The sequence below is a fragment of the Cyprinus carpio genome, chromosome B23 (genome assembly GCF_018340385.1).
Source record: "Cyprinus carpio isolate SPL01 chromosome B23, ASM1834038v1, whole genome shotgun sequence".
NCBI classification, from domain to species: Eukaryota; Metazoa; Chordata; class Actinopteri; order Cypriniformes; family Cyprinidae; genus Cyprinus; species Cyprinus carpio.
The window spans coordinates 13,322,433-13,342,042 of record NC_056619.1 but is presented as its reverse complement, the minus strand read 5'-3'; the positions used below and the strand labels follow the sequence as shown (position 1 = coordinate 13,342,042).

The window sequence follows — 19,610 nt, the reverse complement described above, 5'->3', positions numbered from 1 at the left end:
TTCTTCACAGCAATGCCATAGAAGAACCATTTTTGGTTCCACAAAGAAACATTCAGTCAAAGGTTCTTTAAAGAACCATCTCTTTCTTACCTTTTTATAATCTGAAGAACCTTCTTTTGCCACAAAGAACCTTTTGTGAAACAGAAAGGTTCTTCAGATGTTAAAGGTTCTTTATGGAACCATTTTAACCATTCTATGGCATCGTGAAGCACCTTTATTTGTAAGAGTGTAGCTGATGGATGCTAAAATTGAAACAAAGTTTTAAATTGGTAAATTATTCTTTAAATATTCACATTTGTACATGTATAGTGACAAGGCTAATTCATATAACCAAGAACAAGAATTGTAATAAGTTATTACAAAGCACCTATGATATGCATAATAATCTGCATTACTTTTACATTATGCTTAAATAGAACAATTCACAAAGAATATTTTTAACCATGACTGAGGGTTTCCTGCTCAGAAGTCAAGAGTCCCTTGGAAATGATTGTGAAATGCAACTTCAGCTTACACGCATGAGGAGATGGAGTGAAGATGAGTCAGTTTTACATGCTTGCTTGCAATTGTTCTAGCTTCTCTTGCAGTTCCTGGGCACAGCCTGACAGGTTCATGTAGTGTAATGTTGAGTAGATATTCTCCATCTTCGCGCCACTGCTCTGACTCCACAGACGCAGCATATGATACTGCTTTTCTAGATAGGATGGGCCTGCCTCCAGTTCGATCCGTTCCATCTGATCATCTGACACAGAAAGCATTCGCAAAAATTCCTTCCAGCGCATCACAGGAATCGCTCTTATGACAGTGTAGAGCACTGGTGCTGGCCAGGACTCCTTCTGCAATACCTGCATCACTGGGGGAAAGTAGATATGGCCTTTAGATACAAAGGTTGAGAAAGCCCAAGCTCTCACATAGAGTAGGCCTATCGGTGCCAGATGATTGTAAGTTATATCACAAAAGAAACATTATGCAGAACCAAATAGTTCATTGCAATGTACATATCAATCAATCTAGCAAGAAGATGAGCACTGCAACAACATTATGGTAATATACTGAATCCCTCTTAAGGTCACTGTCACTAGGCTACATTCTACAAAAGTCCGTAAAATAGGGTTTAATGTATGGGTAATATGAAGGAATTTTCCATATTGATTTTTCACAGGTGTTTTCCCCGTGTTTGGACTTTTGCATTATATTGCGTTGTGTTTAGGGGTTCAGGGAAATGTCAGTAAACTTAGAAAATGTTGTGGCAGAAAATTACCAGTACCTTTTCCGTTTTTCTACTGATTTTTTTTTTTCTTTCACTGCACAGTTGATAAGCCACTTTTGTAAAAACAAGACTGAGCGAATCACTGGTGTGATAAGAAAGAATTAAAGTATTATCGGATGAGCAGAGTGCCTAATATATCATAACTAAAACAAAATTTCCTCCTTTCTCTTTATTCGCATTTACTCTGAAAATTATCTACTTCATTTAATCAGCACATTTTAATGCCCTTTTAACATAAAGCTGTGAGGCTCCTACCACACCAAGGAAGCAACTAAAAGCCTGCAAGTTATTAGAAGTTACTATCTGATTAAACAGTTCTCAGAAGTTCTTCGATTTTGTAATGTAGGCCTGAAGGCTAGCTGATCACAATCAGTTTCACACACGCCTACATGATTTGCAAAAGGATAATAAAACTTGCAATATTTAGAAAAGCAATTACAACATTTGAACAGTTCTAAAACAGAGAATAAGCCTACACTTTATTAAGTTTTGCAATGTTTTAAAGGGGTCATGAAATACATAATTTAAATTTTATGATGTTTCCTGAGGTCATAATTTAGGTCATTTTCCCCCCTGGATTTAGCTCTCTGATTTGAGCACTCCATTGGAAGGGCCGTGTCTGCTGTGAGACTTCAATATAAATGCCCACTACTATGATTGACTAACATCTTTGCATATGAAACGAGCATGCAAACTCTGGAAAACTTTTACTGCAATTGCACTATAACAGCCGCCAAGTTCACCTAATCCTGAAAAGTGTTGATTAAAGCATTTTTATTAAGAACTACTCCGGTTGCAGCGCTGCACTGTAGCCGGACAAAGTCATGTCTACTGTCACACAATGATCGCCTGTAATCTCACCAATACTACCATCATAACTTACACAGTGAAAACACAATGTAAATAAGAGACTCGTTGAGCAGTGTACATTTTGTCATTGATCGTAATGGAAGTTTTGGTGAAAATGCAGAAATCACTGATAGATTCATGCCAATCCAAATTTACATACTGCCATATCTGCCCTAAATAGTACTCAGGGCTGCATTCAAAATTCCTTACTATATAGTGGGCAAAAAAACACATAAAAGAGTAGGCAATTATCCAGATGACCTACTACTTCTGGCGTGATTCTGAAGTGTGCATTTGATGAACACTTTGCTTTCACATGAGGTCACAGGAGAGAATTCATGAATGGCAGTGATGCGATGCAACTGATGCTGATAGGTCATGTGACAATGACAATACGATGAATGCAGTACATCCAAATTACATTCGTACTATAAAAATGTACTCTTTTAGCAGGCGCAAAGTAATTACTTATTTAAAAAAGTGCCTACTCAAGATATTATGCGATTTCAGATGCAGCCCAGATCCATGCACACTCTAATGGCTAATATTGCATACAAACCATTGCGCATTGGATACAGATTCAAACTAAATGGCTCTTCATTCAATATGCTTGTAAATGAAATGAAATGTGGAGGATGTTAGCTGTGATAAGATGATTTACAGGGTTGCTTAAACAATGACAGAACGCGCGCAACTAAGCTACAGAGCTGTCCATTAAAGACGCAACTGCGACAAAGTAGTACATCCCAAAGCTGGCTCTTCTGCTACACACACAAAAATATGTACTTTTTCTTCACAAAAAGAGTGCATTCTTAGTATAAGTAGGCAAATTGGGACACAAAAAAATACAACATTACATGTGATGACTACGCATGTTAAGGTATGCATTGAGGGGAATTGTGAGGTCACAATTCTCCCGATGTCAAATCTGTGTGTTTCAGTAGGGTAGAAAAAAATTATATTTTAAAAAAGGAATATAGTTTTAAGTTTTTTAACTTGCAGTATGTTTTTATTGTAATCTCTTATGAATGTAAATATCAAGAACATTTTGATACTCCATTTCATGACCCCTTTAATATTGTATATAATTACATTTTGGGTTTCCGTTTGCTATCAGGGGGGCCATGATGCTCTGTAAATCTCCACTGAGGACCCTGTGTGGGTAGCTTGTCACTGGTAAAGTTTTAATTGTGGCTCCATTTCTTTCCTTTAAAGACAAACATATGCTTATCAAGGTGATGAAAAAAAAATGTTTTTTTTTTTCAGATAACATGAAAAAAAAAAATTCACCTTGTTATTTAATTGTACACACAACAGAAACATGTTAAATTACAAACCATTGCTGTGGGAATGCTGATTACATCGTTAGGTTGATCTGCTGCAACAAAGACAAAATTCACTTATCTTAAATCTGCATGTTGCAATATTCCCTTAATCAATGTGCATTTCCTATTTTTAAGAAAGGTTTTCAAACCACAGAATTAAAAGAAACAAAACAATGTTAAGCTTCTTCACTTTGTGACAATGCAAGGCAAGTACTAAATCATGTACATGTGAGTGTATATGAACCTGGTTGAATCTGAAGGTTTGGATGTTTTCTAACATTCCAGATTCTGGCTCGACAGCAAAGCCATCTCCGACTGCAGAGCCAGATGAGAAGAAGAGAGAGGAGACAACCCAGCAAGGTCACAATGACCAGTAACACCCACGACAGCGATTTAGGTAAATCTAAGAAAAGGGACAATATATAACACAAAATTTAACCTCTGTATTTCTTACTTGAAAGGTCTGTATATGTAATTTTTTCAAATTATACATGAGAGGATGTTGTGATACCTTGTGGTTCAGCTGTGGTAGGTGAACAAAAAGATTTACAGGGTTCATTCTTACACTTATACCTGAAACAGATTACATTAAGCAATAGAGCATTTGTACTTAACTTGTGCTTTGACCCAAGACACTTTCATGACAAACATATGCAAAACATAATTATAAAATAAATGTATTTACCATAAAAACATTTCCATAATCACAAGTTTTAAAACAAAAAGATTCATCATATTCTTTGATGTGCTGAAAACTGAAATAGTGTTTCATTGCTAATAACACTGGTGAACATTATTACAAATGCAGGAAATTCTGAAGCAGATGCTGATGCTAAACCTTATGCACAGGAAAACCACATCCCATTAACCTACATGCTAAAGACTTAAATAAACTAAAAATCCTTATTCTCCACAAATAGAGTAATCCATGAAGATTCAGAAGATGTACAGAAAATGTGAATATTAGACCCCATACTTAACACAGCTTTGGCATTGTCCACTTTCCAGAAAAGATCCCTGCTCACACACTACTGCTGTGGTTTTAATAACTTCTATTTTGGTTTGAATGGTTTCTTGTTTACAATTCTTTTTACAGTTCAAACCTGAGTAACACATGAAAGGAAAAACACTATTCAGTTACAGTGTCCTAGCCACAAGTTATTCAGAATATTTCATTTTCAGTTTTTTTATTTAGAATCTCATAGAAAGCATCACCTTTGTTCTTTGGCCATACATTAACTCCTTTAGTGGTACTTACATTCTGTGCAGTTTTGGCAACTACTACAGGGTTTACAGTAAACATTACTCTTGTAAAACCCAGGTTTACAAACGCAGACTCTGTTCTGTGTTGGTGTACAGGTGGCATTCTCTACTTCATTAGCTGTAAAACCAGGAGTCTTATATTTAGATAAAAAGTCCACCTTGCTACAGTTATATAAATTTCAAATGCCTAAATTCCACATGCATTAATTAGATTTTTAGTGTACTCTGATATTTTACTTACCACCGCTATCACATGCTATACATCTCAAACAATGTTTCAGATTATTTGGTAAATCAGTATAAAAACCACTCGCACACTTCACACAGTCCTGTCCTGATTTGTAATATCCTGCAGGAAATATAAAAATAATGAAATAAAACAATTGAATTTTGGTTTATTTCTTTTCAGCAAATATATTCCACAAAGCTCCGTCTTTTATGGGTGTTTTTCACTGTGGTTTTACTATTATTTTTATTTTAGTTAGTGGGAGGCATGTCTGTTTACCTTTTGAACAACGTCCATCTGTCATGGGTGGAATTTTAGTTTGGCATTGGCATTGGAAGGCTATAAATAGCATAAATACCTGAAATAAAGACAATTAACTGCAATCAAGTACATTTCATTGTCTTCTGAACATAAGAAATACCATTATATTTAAATACTTAACTACTCAAATAAAAATGGGAAATCTGGATAGTTGTTATTAAATCAGGAGTTTTCCGATGTTTTAATGCCAAAGATCCCTAAATCATGTTCCCTTATAAATGTTAAATACTTTGTGAGAAATATTTTAAGTGTGATAATATACAGAAAGGACAATGCCAGCCTCAGCCCTGCAGAGTTGTGCTTCAACCCTAATCAAACCCACCTGAACAAGCTAATCAAGGTCTGAAAGGTTACTAGAAAGCTACAGGCAGGTGAGTTTTAATTAGGGTTAGAGCTGAATTCTGCAGGGCTGCGGCTCTCCAGGACCGGAGTTCGCCACCCCTGGACAATGCTATTGTTCTCCTACAATAAAAGTAGACAGGCAATTGTTGACATACACTTAAAGTGCAGAGCTGTCAAATTAATGTTGATAGCAAAATGCAGATCATTCGAAGAATTTGATTAGAAACATTTAAATTTATACTGACTTAGTATTTTAGCAAATCTGAGAACCGTTTGAGACCGTTTTGAGATGAACTGTGACTAATGTCATCCAGTAATTTCATCTCTGTAATAATAAAGTAATACTTTTTAGTTGTTACTCATTTTCTCTGATCATGTCTGCATAACCCTTTGCGGTCTGTTCGAAACATTTTTGCAGCACAGTCTTAGGAAAGCTCTTGATATAAACACTTGTTCAAGATGGATTATATTTTGAAAAATGAATCTATTTAGACATTACTACCATAATGAAATAGGGCAGGGGTTCTCAAACCTCTCCATGAAGTACCCCCAGCACTGCATGTTTTGTAAGTCTGCCTATATCTGACACACCCACTTCAGGTCTTGCAGTCTCTACTAATGAGCTGATGATTTGAATCAGGTGTGATAGATGAGGGAGACATACAAAATGTGCAGTGCTGGGGGTACTCCAGGACAGGTTTGAGAACCACTGAAATAGGGTATCCCACTTTAACTCACACATTTGAAAAGAAGTTATACAATATTTTGGAAAATATTTAGCCAATAAACATAAAATTTAATATATACAGGAGTCTGTTACACTGAAGGACAGTCAATGCTAGTTCTTGTCACATTTAATGATTAAAGTGTATAGACATATGCTGTACAAAAATTATATATATCCATCCTCATATATAACAGTAAGTCAAAATAACACCTAACAAATTCTTTCTTTCAAAACTTTTTAATAATCATTTTTACATCTATCATAGTTCCTTATACCTGAGCCTTCAAAATCCATGCTGTTTTGTATTGAGGCCTTAAACCGTAGGCTTAAAGACCCCTTTATTATTTAAGCTTGTCAATGTCTTATTTTATTAAACAAATAAAATAGACCTTTACCAAAGATAATATATATATGCCCACATATCACAAAGTATATAGCAGATAGCAATGATCTACCACTACTTAGCCATGACAATTTAGATAACAAGCAAAGCTTAAAAACCCTTATTGTCATAGAGGTTAACCAAAAGTGTCACAACATTTGCCAAATTCAGTTGTTATTGTAAAAGAGTGGTGGTTACTGAAAAGGTATTAATCGGTCCATGGAAAGGCAACAACAACTTTGCTAGTAAAAATGAAATATATATATATATATATATATATATATATATATATATATATATAAAAAACAGAATACTGATGGATTTCCAATGTTGTAATGAGGTACAGACATTTATAATATAGCTCAAGACAAATCAAAAAACAATCGGTCCATGGAAAGGCAACAACAACTTTGCTAGTAAAAATGAAATACTTACCAAATCCAAACACAGTGTTGACACAGTCATGATGAGATGTTATTCAGTTTTAGCTCAAGAGTCATGAATGACGAGCAATAGTATGATTTGAATTCATAGACTTACAAATTGATGAAAACATGAAATACTCCAACTCTGCTTCATGTCAGCATTTGTGGCATCCACCTTCTGCCTCACTCTGACAGAGTATCTGTTTAGACAGGAAGGTGAGTAACCAACCCAGAAAGCTTTAAAGATGTGAGAAAGTGTAGATGAGAAACAGGAAAGCACGTCAGATTAATATCCTCTGCATACAGCTGGATATCAGATCATTTATAAGTTCTTCCATTTGGTTAACTTCTGCTTACATGAATTCTTTCATTTCTTCACCAGCCTATAACTAACATTCCATAACATAACAAAACATATGACGCTATGACTAACCAAATTACATTTTGAAACACTGACATCAAGTGGAGGGGAAAAAAGTCTTAATTTTTCCTTGGTAAGCTATCTTTAGTTTGAAGCATAATTTTGATTAAAAATATGCATGGAAAGATATTAGACTACTCCTCCCCTTATTAGTTAATGTTGTACAACACATATTATGCACAATATTGCTAGTTAGGTTGTCAGTTTCCGTGCCACCAACAAAAATTGTTTCAAATTAAATGACAACAGAACCATTCTAGTGTTAGTAAGCTGTGGTTCATTCCTAAATGAATCAGTGTTTTGAATAAACCATTCAGTGACTCACTCACAAAGACTGTCACTTGTCGCCACCTACAGGGCATAACGATGTAAATTTGGGAAAGAAAAAAACCTTCATCACTTAATATATATATATATATATATATATATATATATATATATATATATATATATATATATATATATATATATATATATATATAAACAATATATTAAGTGTAATAATAAATAACACTAGCCTGACAGTCTGGCAAACACTGAGAAGTTAAATGATTCAAACAACAACAAAAAAAGACCGATAAGTCTGAGTGCTGAGTGCCACCCAGCCAATCAGATTCGAGAACTGGAACTATTTGTTATAAACTGTGCAAATGTTTTTATTCAGGTTTAAATATGATTTAACACCACTAAATCAACCTAAATACATTAGCTCACGAGTTTAAATTAGCAAAACTAAATTTAAGGTATAACTAGATCTTTAAGATAATTTCAGCAAGCTACCACTTTTAAGAGTGATAAAGGAACTCCACTAGGAACTTTGATGTTTATGAATCACCTTTGATGAGAACCTGTGATGTGCAGATTACTAGTCCAGCACTAAACTACCACCAACACACCAAACCTGTAGGCCTGACTTGATGTCAGTGATGATTTCATTTGATGGTCAGTCTGTCTGTTTGTAGGGCTGGTAAAACCTCAAACCTTTCTAAGCTTTAAAACATTTTACACAAACCAACATCAAAGTTTTTCTCAACAAAAAACTTTGATCTTTTTTAGTTTATGTACTGTATATTTGTTTGAATGGTAATTTGCCCTTTATAACAATAGCATTTATTACACATTTGATTGTTGTGCTTTGCATGTGGAAATAGTGAAACTGTCATTATTGAGTGGTGATTAAATTACCATATTATTTAAATTTGCTATAACAAACACTGGGTGTCATCAAACTAGCTATATATATTTAATACAATTAATATGGGTTAACTTGAAGCCACCATTTCCATATATATATATATATATATATATATATATATATATATATATATATATATATATATATATATATATATATATATACAGTACTGTACAAAAGTCTTAAGCACATTAGTATTTTCAACCCAAAAAAAGGGTTTTAAGTCAGTTATTTCTATCTTTTAATGTAGTGTGTCAATAGAAAATATCAGTTTACATTTACATTAGTTTGTCTCCGTTTCATCTCAGACTGCTTGTGCACACACACAGATTCAGTGATGGTGAGATCAGATCTCCACGTGTAGCACCGGCTGTTGTCAGACTGCTTGTGCATTCAGAAAACTCACCTACTGACACACTAAATTAATGCAAAATTAATGTTTGGAAATGTAAACTGATATTTTTCTACTGACACACTACAGCAAAAGATAGAAATAACTGGCCGAACACCATTCTTTGGGGTGAAAATACTAACGTGCCTAAGACTTTTGCACAGTAGTATATATATAAGGAAAAGGTGGCTTCTAGCAAGTTATCCCATATTAACTTATCCCGTTATATATATATATATATATATATATATATATATATATATATATATATATATATATATAAAAGCAATGATCCCGTATCTGTGCGAGACAAAAAGCCTCATACTATATATATACTCCCGTTATATTACTTATAACCAATTACTTTAGCCTAAAAGCAATGATCCCGTATCTGTGCGAGACAAAAAGCCTCATATGTGCCAGCTAAAATGAGAGGTTTTGGTGTAAAGCACCCAGAAGTGAACAGGCTGACCCGGAAGCTGTGCTGTCTGGAGGCGCATAGAGAACATCCAGCCTCTTCTCTGCTTTATTAAAGCCTCTCCTGCGAGGAAAAAACACTCTGACATCGATATAAAAGGTTTGTGCGCTCATGGCGTCTTTTTCCTTTTTCCCTCACGGAGCTATCGTGCACATTACTGCATTGTATGACACATAGCTGTTCGACGGGCGCGACTGATCTACTACAGGTTGCACAAAGCGAAATATAACATTAAAAATGACAATATTTGATTGCATTGTGCATGCATGTACTAACGGTTTCAATGTGTATTCAGTGTGCGCTGTTATAAAGCGATCGGGGCGGCAGATATTGTAAAATTACACAGCCGTGTGCAGCGTTTCGCAAATTGTAAGACATTTTTGCACGGCATGATTGTCGGAAGTGTCAGGGTTTTTTTCAAGGGGGGCCGGGCAATTCAAAGGTGCTATTCTTCATAAACAAACACACACACATAACCACAAACATCTTGTTGCTCGATCAGTTTTTCCATTAAAAAAATGGACCGAGTCGAGTGTGAATTTTTGGGCTCTGCAGAATATGGCGTCCTTATGAAAATATAACAGGCTGCCATTTTTGTTTTTTTTCTTTTGTCTGAAATGTTTTTGGTGAAACTGCAGGAATGAATCGGAGGCTTTGGTTGATCAGTAGAGATGAGAGATAACGGTGTTGTGCAGCTGCTGTGTGGGGAAGTCTTGAGTCACATGGCAAATATTACAATTCTTGACACTTGAGCTGACGATGACTGAAATAATTTGTAACAAACAAACAAACAAACCAAACACCATGGTATCCATTAAGTTCAGAAATTGGGCTAAATATATATAATATGAATGTTGAATGTATAGCAAATGTTTTATTTCATTTTATAGATAACTTTTTTCAATTGAAAATTATTTTTCAATTCTTATGAACAAGTATTGCTCCTTAAGAAAAAAAAGTTCATTTCTAACATCAAGCAAAGTTTTTGCCAAATTGTCTGTTACTACAGTTATTTTTAACTTGGTAATAACCATACACACACACACACACACAAATGACATTAATGACAAGAAAGCTCCTCACATCAAAAATCAATTCCATTTATTGTGGTTTTAGAGTAGTAACAATTCAAGAAATAATTATGGTATTTTGGTAGAAAACATTTGCAGCATAGTAAATCCACTAAATCCAATAAAAAAAAAATAAAATAAAAAAAAAACATTAATTAACGCAACAGTTCAGACCAAAATAGAACTTATGTCATACTTTACTCTAAATGAGGGGGAAAAAAAGAAAGAAAGATACACAAGATTGGAATGGCATGATGACGACATCATAATTTTCATTTTGGGGGAACTACAGGAACTAATTATGATAAGTCAGTTAAAATGACTCATCTATTATGAGAACAACTGAAACAAGAACTGATGCTCGTGTGGCATATTCCTTTATTACAGTTCAAATAAATTATTATAGAAATAAAAAGAAACTAAAGGTTTTAGGTCTTAATTTTATAGATACTACATTACAAAGTCTGACTTATTTACATTTTATTAGTATGAAATTGACTTATTTCATAACTGGCCTTAATTTGGCTTATGAACACTAAGATTTAGGTGAGAAATATGTTTCTAACTAAATACTTTTAGGCTTGTGTTTGCTTAAAATCTTCAATTCATCATATTATAAGTTGACCTTGTTTTGATCTGTTTTATTAGAAGGATGGCAGAGCCTCGATTCAATAATCCATATTTCTGGCCACCACCTCCCTCTATGCCTGGTCAAGTGAGTATTGTGTTTTATAAAAAGTTACCTGACATGCACTAGCGTTCTTCGGTATATTTGAAACAGTTAATTTGTCACATGAATAGTTATCTAGTTTCACTTTAATTCACCAAAAACTAAACTAAAATGGCGAAGGAGTTTATTAATTCATGAAAACTTCCTGCAGAAGAGTCATTTGTACATACTGTACCACTGATTACAAAGCGAAACTGTGTGGCATTTAGTGATTGTTTGAACAAAAGATAGCATGACATTATGCACGTTTGCTCAAATCTGTACATGCCAATGTGGTTTGACAGAGCGAGCATCGAAACCTTGATATGAGTCTCCCCCCCAGACTTGCCCCCCTTTCTTGCTCGGTTTGGTTTTGTGTCTCACGTCACATGGTGTCCATGCCCCCTGTTAAACCTAAACAATGACGTTTACAGCTGGATAACCTGGTTCTTATCGACAAGATCAAAGAGCAGCTGATGGCAGAAAAAATTAGACCTCCGCATTTGCCACCCACCACGGTTCCCTCTCAGCAAACTCTGCTGCTGGCCTCTTCACCTTCAGATGGTGGGCAGCATGTGATGTCTATCCCCAAGCTGCAGCAGGTGCCGGGCCTTCAGGCCCACAACTCCTCTCAGCCTGACATCGCCCTGCACGCCCGCCCAGCATCCAGCACCATCGCAGGTACAAGGTTCACATGTAATGCTTCAATGTTATGCACTGTACATTTTGGTATTACATGTAGTAATGTATTATGTGGGTCAACAATGGCTACGTTTAGATGCAACCAAATAATCCGTTTGTAATCGGATTGACGGCTCAATCGGACCGAAAAGGCTTCATGTAAATGCCTTAATTGATCCAATTGCATATTTCTAAACAACTACCTCACTAACTATTGATTAGCAGCAAATTAGGAGATTATTGAGACAAAAGTTGTAGTTAAAAGTTAGAAAATAATGAGAATTGGGCCTTAAAATAAAGTGTGAACAAAATGTTAATACATCTTTTCAATGATGTGCATGTTTTCCATTTCTGAGCTTCCTTACAGTGTCCTTGTTCCAGTGTAATTATATATGTAAGTAATGAGCAATATTAATTAATAATGTACTTACTATAGGGTTAGGGTTAGGGGTAGGAGTAGGGTTTGGTTTAGGGATATTGCATGTAATTATGCATAATTGACATGCAATATCCTTAAATATATGTAATGTGTAACAAGGACACTGTAAAATAAAGCATTACCTACAATTCTCTCAAAATCATCATCATGACAAATGCCTCATTAAAAAAAAAAATTATTGTTAAAAAAAAAAAACGTAATATATTGTGGTGTAATTTTCTATCAATTTATTATTATTTTTATTTAGTAATTAATGTATTTAGAGTAAAAAAGACTAATATTATTAACTATATTTAATCTTCACTATTTGTTAATGTTCTTTAAAACCATGTGGTGCAACAAATTAATTTATGTGCTTCAACCAATATGCAGAACAAAACATCATAGTCATGTGGTGTGACTTCCCAAAAATATAATATTTTTGAATTATTAATGTTGTATTTGTAATAATATAGAAATTTGTAAATAGGCATATGATGGTATCAAATTTTCATGTTGCGATTAATTGCAAATGTTTTTATCGCGGTATTGAAATTTAGTTACAAATAAGTGTTTTCATAAACTATAACATGCTTAATACTTTTTTCTTATAACAAAAAGAACTGAACATTTACATACAATAAGGTGGTACACAAAAAAAAATTATAAAGTAAAAAAACAAACAAAAAAAACATACAGATTAAAGTGCAAAAGAATTATAAAGACCAGTAACACTTTACAATATGATCTCATTAGCTAACCTTAGTTGATGCATTAACAATAATAATGAGCAATATCTACATTTGCTACAGATGTTATTAATCTTTTTTTTTTAAATACAACCGTTAGTTCATTAAATAACACAGTTGCACCATTTGATTTTAACGTGTTATTAAATATTGAAATGACCTAAGATAAATGAATGTTTAGAAGAATTATTAATTGGCAGTTTATGTTAACTAATGAATTAACTAATGTTAATTAATAGATCCTTAATGTAGCCTAAAGTGTAAGCAAACAATAAAGAATCAAAACATTTTCAAACAATATCTAGGGCAAGTTGTAGTATTGTGTAATATTTATTTTTGCAATATTTTTTAAGTATTTGGTGCTGTGATGAACACCACTGCGAATGCAAAAATCTGAATGGCTGTTTAAACCATAGATATGTCATACGTTTTTAGAAAGTAGTGCAGCTGCTTTGTTAACAGCATTTCCAGGGTAACGGCTGCATTTCTGCAGTTCAGCGCCATCTGCTGTCAGACAGTGAATGTGCGCTTTCATTCAGCTTTCATTAAAACACGCCCCCACAAATTTACATTACTGTCAGGGAAGATTTGCATAACATCGCTCAAATGTATACGCAAAGAAAGAAGGCGTAACTTTTATTCTCGCTGTAGTATTGTTGTCGCCACCGCCATGTTGTGTGTTTCCAAATATAGTAAGGGGCGTTACATTTCTGTCACATTCTTGAGGTATTCCGCCATTCACAACGCACTGAATAGCTGGCCAATCAGAGCACACCGAGCTTTTCAGAATGATGAGCTTTGTAAAAATCAATGCCTTTCAGAAAGGCAGAGAAGAGCAAAAATATACGGTATGTGCAAAATAATGTGTTTTTGAATCTTAAACCGCGTAAATGCATTGCATTACCCCAAATACACAACATAATGATCTTTTTAGCAACGTCATATGACCCCTTTAACTTTTTCAAACCATATGAACCGAACATAAAAACAAAGCATACATTTCTTACAATTTAGTACATGTATTTTAAAATACATGCTTGCTTTTATTCTTACATGATTTCAGAGCTGAATATAGATGACAAGTCTACAGTGAAGGCAAAGGGGTTATGGGAAGATTGGCATATGCGACAAGCATTGGACCAAGTCTCTAGAGCAAACCATCGTACAGGTGGAAGAGACATGCAATTTTAAACAAGAGATATTACATTTCCATGTGCCATATTCAAGTTGTTAAAACTTTTTTGATTTTCAAAAGCAGGTCTCACGCTATCATCCCGCACAGAAAGCCACAACACCTCTGAGGCTATAACTCCCACAACCCCGACGTCTAGCAGCCAGAACCGCATGGGCGGCACACCTTCCTTAAACACTATTTCTGGCCTGGCCAGCGGTCCTGGCATGGAGCATGTGAAAAGTGGAGGTCTGGTGGGGATGCTGGGACCACAGCCCAGAGCTCCACGGGGCCGCAAGAAGATTAAAGCAGAGAACAACACAGGCCCATTGTTGGTGTTGCCCTACCCGCTTCTGGCCTCAGGCCCTGACCAGGCGGTTACCATCGCCAAAGAGGGAAAAACATACAGGTTTAACACTTTTAGTAATGATGCATATCATGTATGACCTGTATTACATCTTGTAGTACTGTACACACAAGAGTTTAATTTCAGTGGCCAACTATTCCATTTTTGCGTTTCATACAGGTGTAAAGTGTGTCCCCTTACTTTCTTAAACAAGTCAGAGATGCAAATTCATTCCAAGTCCCACACGGAGGCCAAACCCCACAAGTGCCCTCACTGTTCAAAGTCATTCGCCAACGCCTCATACCTAGCACAGCACTTACGTATTCACTTAGGCATAAAACCCTACCACTGCTCCTATTGTGAGAACTCCTTCCGCCAGTTATCACACCTCCAGCAGCACACCAGGTCAGCAGAACTCACAGCAAAGCCTTTAGTGCATGCACAACTGAAAACTATACAACCACTTTAGACTTCTGTACAGTGTTAATATATATGCATTTGTTTTTAGATTCATACTGGTGACAGACCATATAAATGTGGCCAACCAGGATGTGAAAAGGCATTCACACAACTCTCAAACCTACAGGTGATGACAACATAAAGATAACAAGGGCAAAAGTAAAATTACATCATTCAAATGTAAAGATTGAATATATACACACATATTCTCATTTTTAAAGCATTTAAAACTCTGTTTATAATTGTTATAAATTATGTAATTTTGTTATACATGTACAGTTGTAAAATGTAAAAATGTATGCATAATACAAAAGTCAGTAATGTGTTGTTTATATGTATGTGTACAGTATTTTATATTGCATGACACTTGAGTCTTAAAAGGTGTTAAAGTTTCTTCCTCATTTCTGTTCCTGTTCAGTCTCACCAGAGACAACATAACAAAGACAAGCCATACAAGTGTCCGAACTGCTACCGCGCATACACAGACTCGGCCTCCTTACAGATCCATCTCTCCGCACATGCCATTAAGAACGCTAAATCGTACTGTTGCAGCATGTGTGGTCGTGCATACACCTCAGTGAGTATCAATCCAACTCAGCCTATGGGAAAATATGGGCCCCTCCTCTTTATACTTATCTTATTATAACAATTATTATTATTATTTTTTTTTTTCAGGAGACTTACCTTATGAAGCACATGTCCAAACACACCGTGGTGGAGCATCTGGTCAGCCACCATTCCCCACAGAGAACAGAATCTCCCAGCATCCCCATACGCATTTCACTTATTTGAGCTTCCTCCCTCATGCTTCTCTTCCATTACAAGGTATTTTGTTCACTGCAGTGGTCTTCCGTTAAAGGGGTCCCATTATGCTCTTTTACAAAGTCTTGATTTTGTTTTGGGGGTGTACTAGAACAGGCTCTCATACTAGGTTGTTTGAAAAACACATTATTTTTCACAGATTTTACATTATTACAACACCTCTCTCCCTAGTCTGGCATGAACGGTTTGAAAAGTTCCTGTATCAAATGAAGGCCCGCCTTCTGGAATACAAAATGTGTTGTGATTGGTTAGCTGGGCCAGTGTGTGTTGTGATTGGCACCACGGTGCCCGATCGCAAAATGTCATGCCTCTTACCATAGCCGCCTGCTGTGAGCTTCAGTGCAAATATTGCGTCAAAATCAAATCAATTTGAGCGCGATTTAAACCCGGAAGATTGTAACCACATCCAGGTTACAATCTTCCCCAGGCAAACACAAGTTCATCTGCTTTGGGAAACTAGCGTGTCTCCGACATAGTGATAACACTCTTTGCCTTCTATAGTGCAGCTCAACCAGGTCTCGTCCAGGGCTGCACAATTAATCAAATTTCTAGTCGCGATTACAATTATGGATGGCACAATCACGTAATCGTTCAAAGCAGCAATTAATCGTTTCAAATCCACTTATTTTATTCTGCATGCTTAAGATGCATTTTTTTCTTTTGCACATTATCTTAAGGGTTTTTCCCATTATTTTAATATTAGTATAACATTATAATACCATTCATATTTGTATTTTTTTATAATTTAAAGAAGAAACCAATCTGATGTATAGTTGACATTTGAAACTTAATACTACATAAAAGCACTAAAAAAAAAATTCAGTTAGTGTTTTTAGCTTGTTTACTTTCATATAAAAATGTGGCATGCAGTTGCATCAAACAATAGTATAAACGCCATTCAATGTAAATTGTGACAATCGTAATTAATAATCGCAATTACAGTTTCAAGGGAATAATCGACAATTATGATTTTTGTCATTATCGTGCAGCCCTAGTCTCATCCCGTTCGTCGGTATTTGAGAAATCACAAATCCCGGAAAATATGCATCGTAGTCCAAACGAGTCTTTCGTTGGCATTTTTGACAAGTGATTTCTGTTAAATAAAATATTTCCTTTTGAAGCAGACTTTGAGCTTTGTAACTTTGCAGATCTTTTTTATGCTCAAACAGCAACACTACAGACTACCTAAGTTGAAAAAGTGAAAAAGCATAATAGGACCCCTTTAAACAAAAGAACAAAAGCATAATAGGACCCCTTTAAAAAAAAAAAAAAAAGGAAAAAAAAAAAGGCCTACCCCCCTCAGACTCTAAAGTGTTGAGACCTCGGAGGACATTTGAGTCTGATATTGTCTTTGCCTCTTCAGCTCTTAGTGATATTAAGCCTACAGGCCACAGACTCAACAACTGCTGTCTGAACTGAATTGGTTCAATTCAACTCCAGACACCAGTCTAAAGGATTTTAATCGATTATTCCAAAAACAGTGTCACAGTTGTGATCATTTTAACATTTTGTTTCAAAGGTGTGTAAGGGAGACTTCCAAAGATACTCTTTAAGCACTTTTTAGCCTCGTGGTTTTGACTCAAAGTCGAATGAATCTTTTTTTAGAATGGGAGCAGCTTCTCGCTTTGGGCAGCTATGAGAGTTTAAACTTCGTTTTAACAGAATATTGTGTTTTATTTTACTGTGGATGTGACACTTCTTCCACTTTAAGCTTCTGTTATTCTTTATGGTCATGGTGAGAAATGAAAGGTTACATTTTGAGTTCTGTATGCCGTGACACCGTTGCGGTAAATTCAGTTTTGTGGATTTTATAAGAACGCTCATTGCCCCGAGTATTTTGTACTCTCAAAGGTGAAGGAATTCCAGGAAATCCCCCACTAACATAAAAGAGTATCAATAAGATATGACACTCTCTAAAATAATGACTTGTGTTGCTTGCATCATAGATGTTTTACTTGTTTCAGTTTTTGTGTGCAATTGCCCTTCCAATCACAGTATTTTAAGGAAAAGTGTCCTTTTTGCCTTTTTTTTTTAATAAATGGCATAATTGCATGATGACAATGTCCATTAAATGGATTTTTGTCATGATGTAACAAAAGAAGTGTCACACAGGTTCAGTGTTGTTAACTGAATCACACACATTTAGGGTGTAGCGTGACCTCTGAACTCCGTTAAGTGTTAATGCCCTCTATTCTTTCTAACATAATCGATGCAAAAGCACTTGAGACATTAAGTTACACCGATGGAAAGTGTTCATGGGTTTTTTTTAATTTTTTTTATTATGATGTAATCTAAAAGCAGTGGCCTATTTTTAAATGTTTTTATTTATCAAATTAGAATCTCGTATACCAAAATATCAGTAATCAGTAGTGAAAAAAGCTCATTTTGAATGTAGTCGTATTCATTTCCACCGGTGCGTTTCTGTTAAGTTCATCCAAAAGGAATAACTCTGTAAATCTGGTATGTTTAACAGATTTTTTTTTTTTTTAAATACAGTATATATATATTTGCTCTGACCAGCATACAAGCTGATAAAACATTTTTAACAGTAGTTGTTCTTACTGAGTTATAGCACATGTGGTCTATTGAATCAATTTGATCATCATACATGATTATACTTGCCGTGTGTGAATTCAACAGGCCACAACACTGCAGCTCTACAACAACATACATTTATTTTTGTGGTAATTTATACCAGTCATTTGTTAAGCTTTTATTTTGTTTTTAATTCATGTATATTTAGGAAACTTTTTTTTGTCTATATGTTTGCAAAGGACCAAGCTTTTCTCCCAAATTTCCCCAGAATATATTTAATTGTGATTATATATACAGTTTAGCTGATTTGTTATGCAGTAATGGTTTACTGGGTCTAACAGAATTTCACAGTTTTAGATAACAGCAATTTGGTGAGGATCTACTTCTTGGTGCTTTCTACAAAACCTCAGCTCATTGTCGGGAATAGATTGTTACATTACAATATAATCTTGGCTTGTTCAGTCCTCAGATCCACTTTAAATCAGTAAGATGTGTACATTTACTACAAAATATACCCTGTATTCATCATTAATAGTGCAAATTGCAAGGTTTAGATACTGTACTTTGTTCATTTTTGTATCTGTTTAGTATATTTCAACTTATTAATATTTGTTTTTCTGTAAGTACTGATCTATGTAAGTTTTTATAGGTATCCTTGTCCTTCTTATGTGTATGCCTTAATTTTATCATCGCTGAAAGACTGGTTTCTTTCTCTTTCTCCCTTCATGTCAGTGTTTTTCAGTATTTGGTTTTCTTTAGCCTTTTTTCCGCATGGAACACAGTACTCGTTATTAATTAACTGTTAACGTATTATGTAAGACATTGTTAAGTATGTTCTGAAATAATTCACGTTTTCCTTTGTCTTGCATTGTGGTTCCATACAATGATTTTGTTTAATATGCACAGACAAGACTGATAGGTGAATTAAGAAAATATCAATGTCAAGAACACTTTGTATCTCTATCTTGTTTACTAAATTCAGACTGTTATACCTGAGCCTTTGTATTTCTTTTTAAGATTGCATTGGAGTCAATG

The 19,610-nt window shown here is 35.0% G+C and overlaps 2 protein-coding genes across 7 annotated transcripts; one reads left to right on the top strand and one right to left on the bottom strand.

Moving 5' to 3' along the window:
* Positions 1-98: 98 nt before the first annotated feature.
* Positions 99-10,539, bottom strand: LOC109111161 (tumor necrosis factor receptor superfamily member 1A-like). Of its 5 annotated transcripts, none has more exons than XM_042750110.1 (11): positions 9,610-10,539; positions 7,246-7,330; positions 5,213-5,291; positions 4,949-5,056; positions 4,703-4,825; positions 4,421-4,547; positions 3,956-4,017; positions 3,689-3,847; positions 3,457-3,494; positions 3,212-3,326; positions 99-853 (listed from the first exon to the last, which is right to left on the bottom strand). In XM_042750110.1, exons 1-11 carry the CDS (start codon positions 9,726-9,728, stop codon positions 549-551), a joined length of 1,320 nt encoding a protein of 439 aa, XP_042606044.1. In that variant the 5' UTR covers positions 9,729-10,539; the 3' UTR covers positions 99-548. The 5 variants fall into 5 exon arrangements, with proteins under 5 accessions (XP_042606044.1, XP_042606043.1, XP_042606045.1 ...); XM_042750109.1 differs by having other exon boundaries at positions 3,457-3,497; positions 9,610-10,534; XM_042750111.1 differs by lacking the exon at positions 9,610-10,539 and having other exon boundaries at positions 3,457-3,497; positions 7,141-7,330.
* LOC109110899 (zinc finger protein 362-like) lies at positions 9,581-19,571 on the top strand. 2 transcript variants are annotated; one of them, XM_042750114.1, is made up of 10 exons: positions 9,581-9,714; positions 11,334-11,400; positions 11,829-12,075; positions 14,306-14,410; positions 14,498-14,822; positions 14,940-15,164; positions 15,267-15,345; positions 15,637-15,795; positions 15,894-16,043; positions 17,404-19,571. In XM_042750114.1, the coding sequence occupies exons 2-9, from the start codon at positions 11,338-11,340 to the stop codon at positions 16,008-16,010; spliced, it is 1,320 nt and encodes a 439-aa protein (XP_042606048.1). In that variant the 5' UTR covers positions 9,581-9,714; positions 11,334-11,337; the 3' UTR covers positions 16,011-16,043; positions 17,404-19,571. The 2 variants fall into 2 exon arrangements, with proteins under 2 accessions (XP_042606048.1, XP_018979400.1); XM_019123855.2 differs by lacking the exon at positions 17,404-19,571 and having other exon boundaries at positions 14,501-14,822; positions 15,894-16,622.
* The last annotated feature ends 39 nt before the right edge of the window (positions 19,572-19,610 follow it).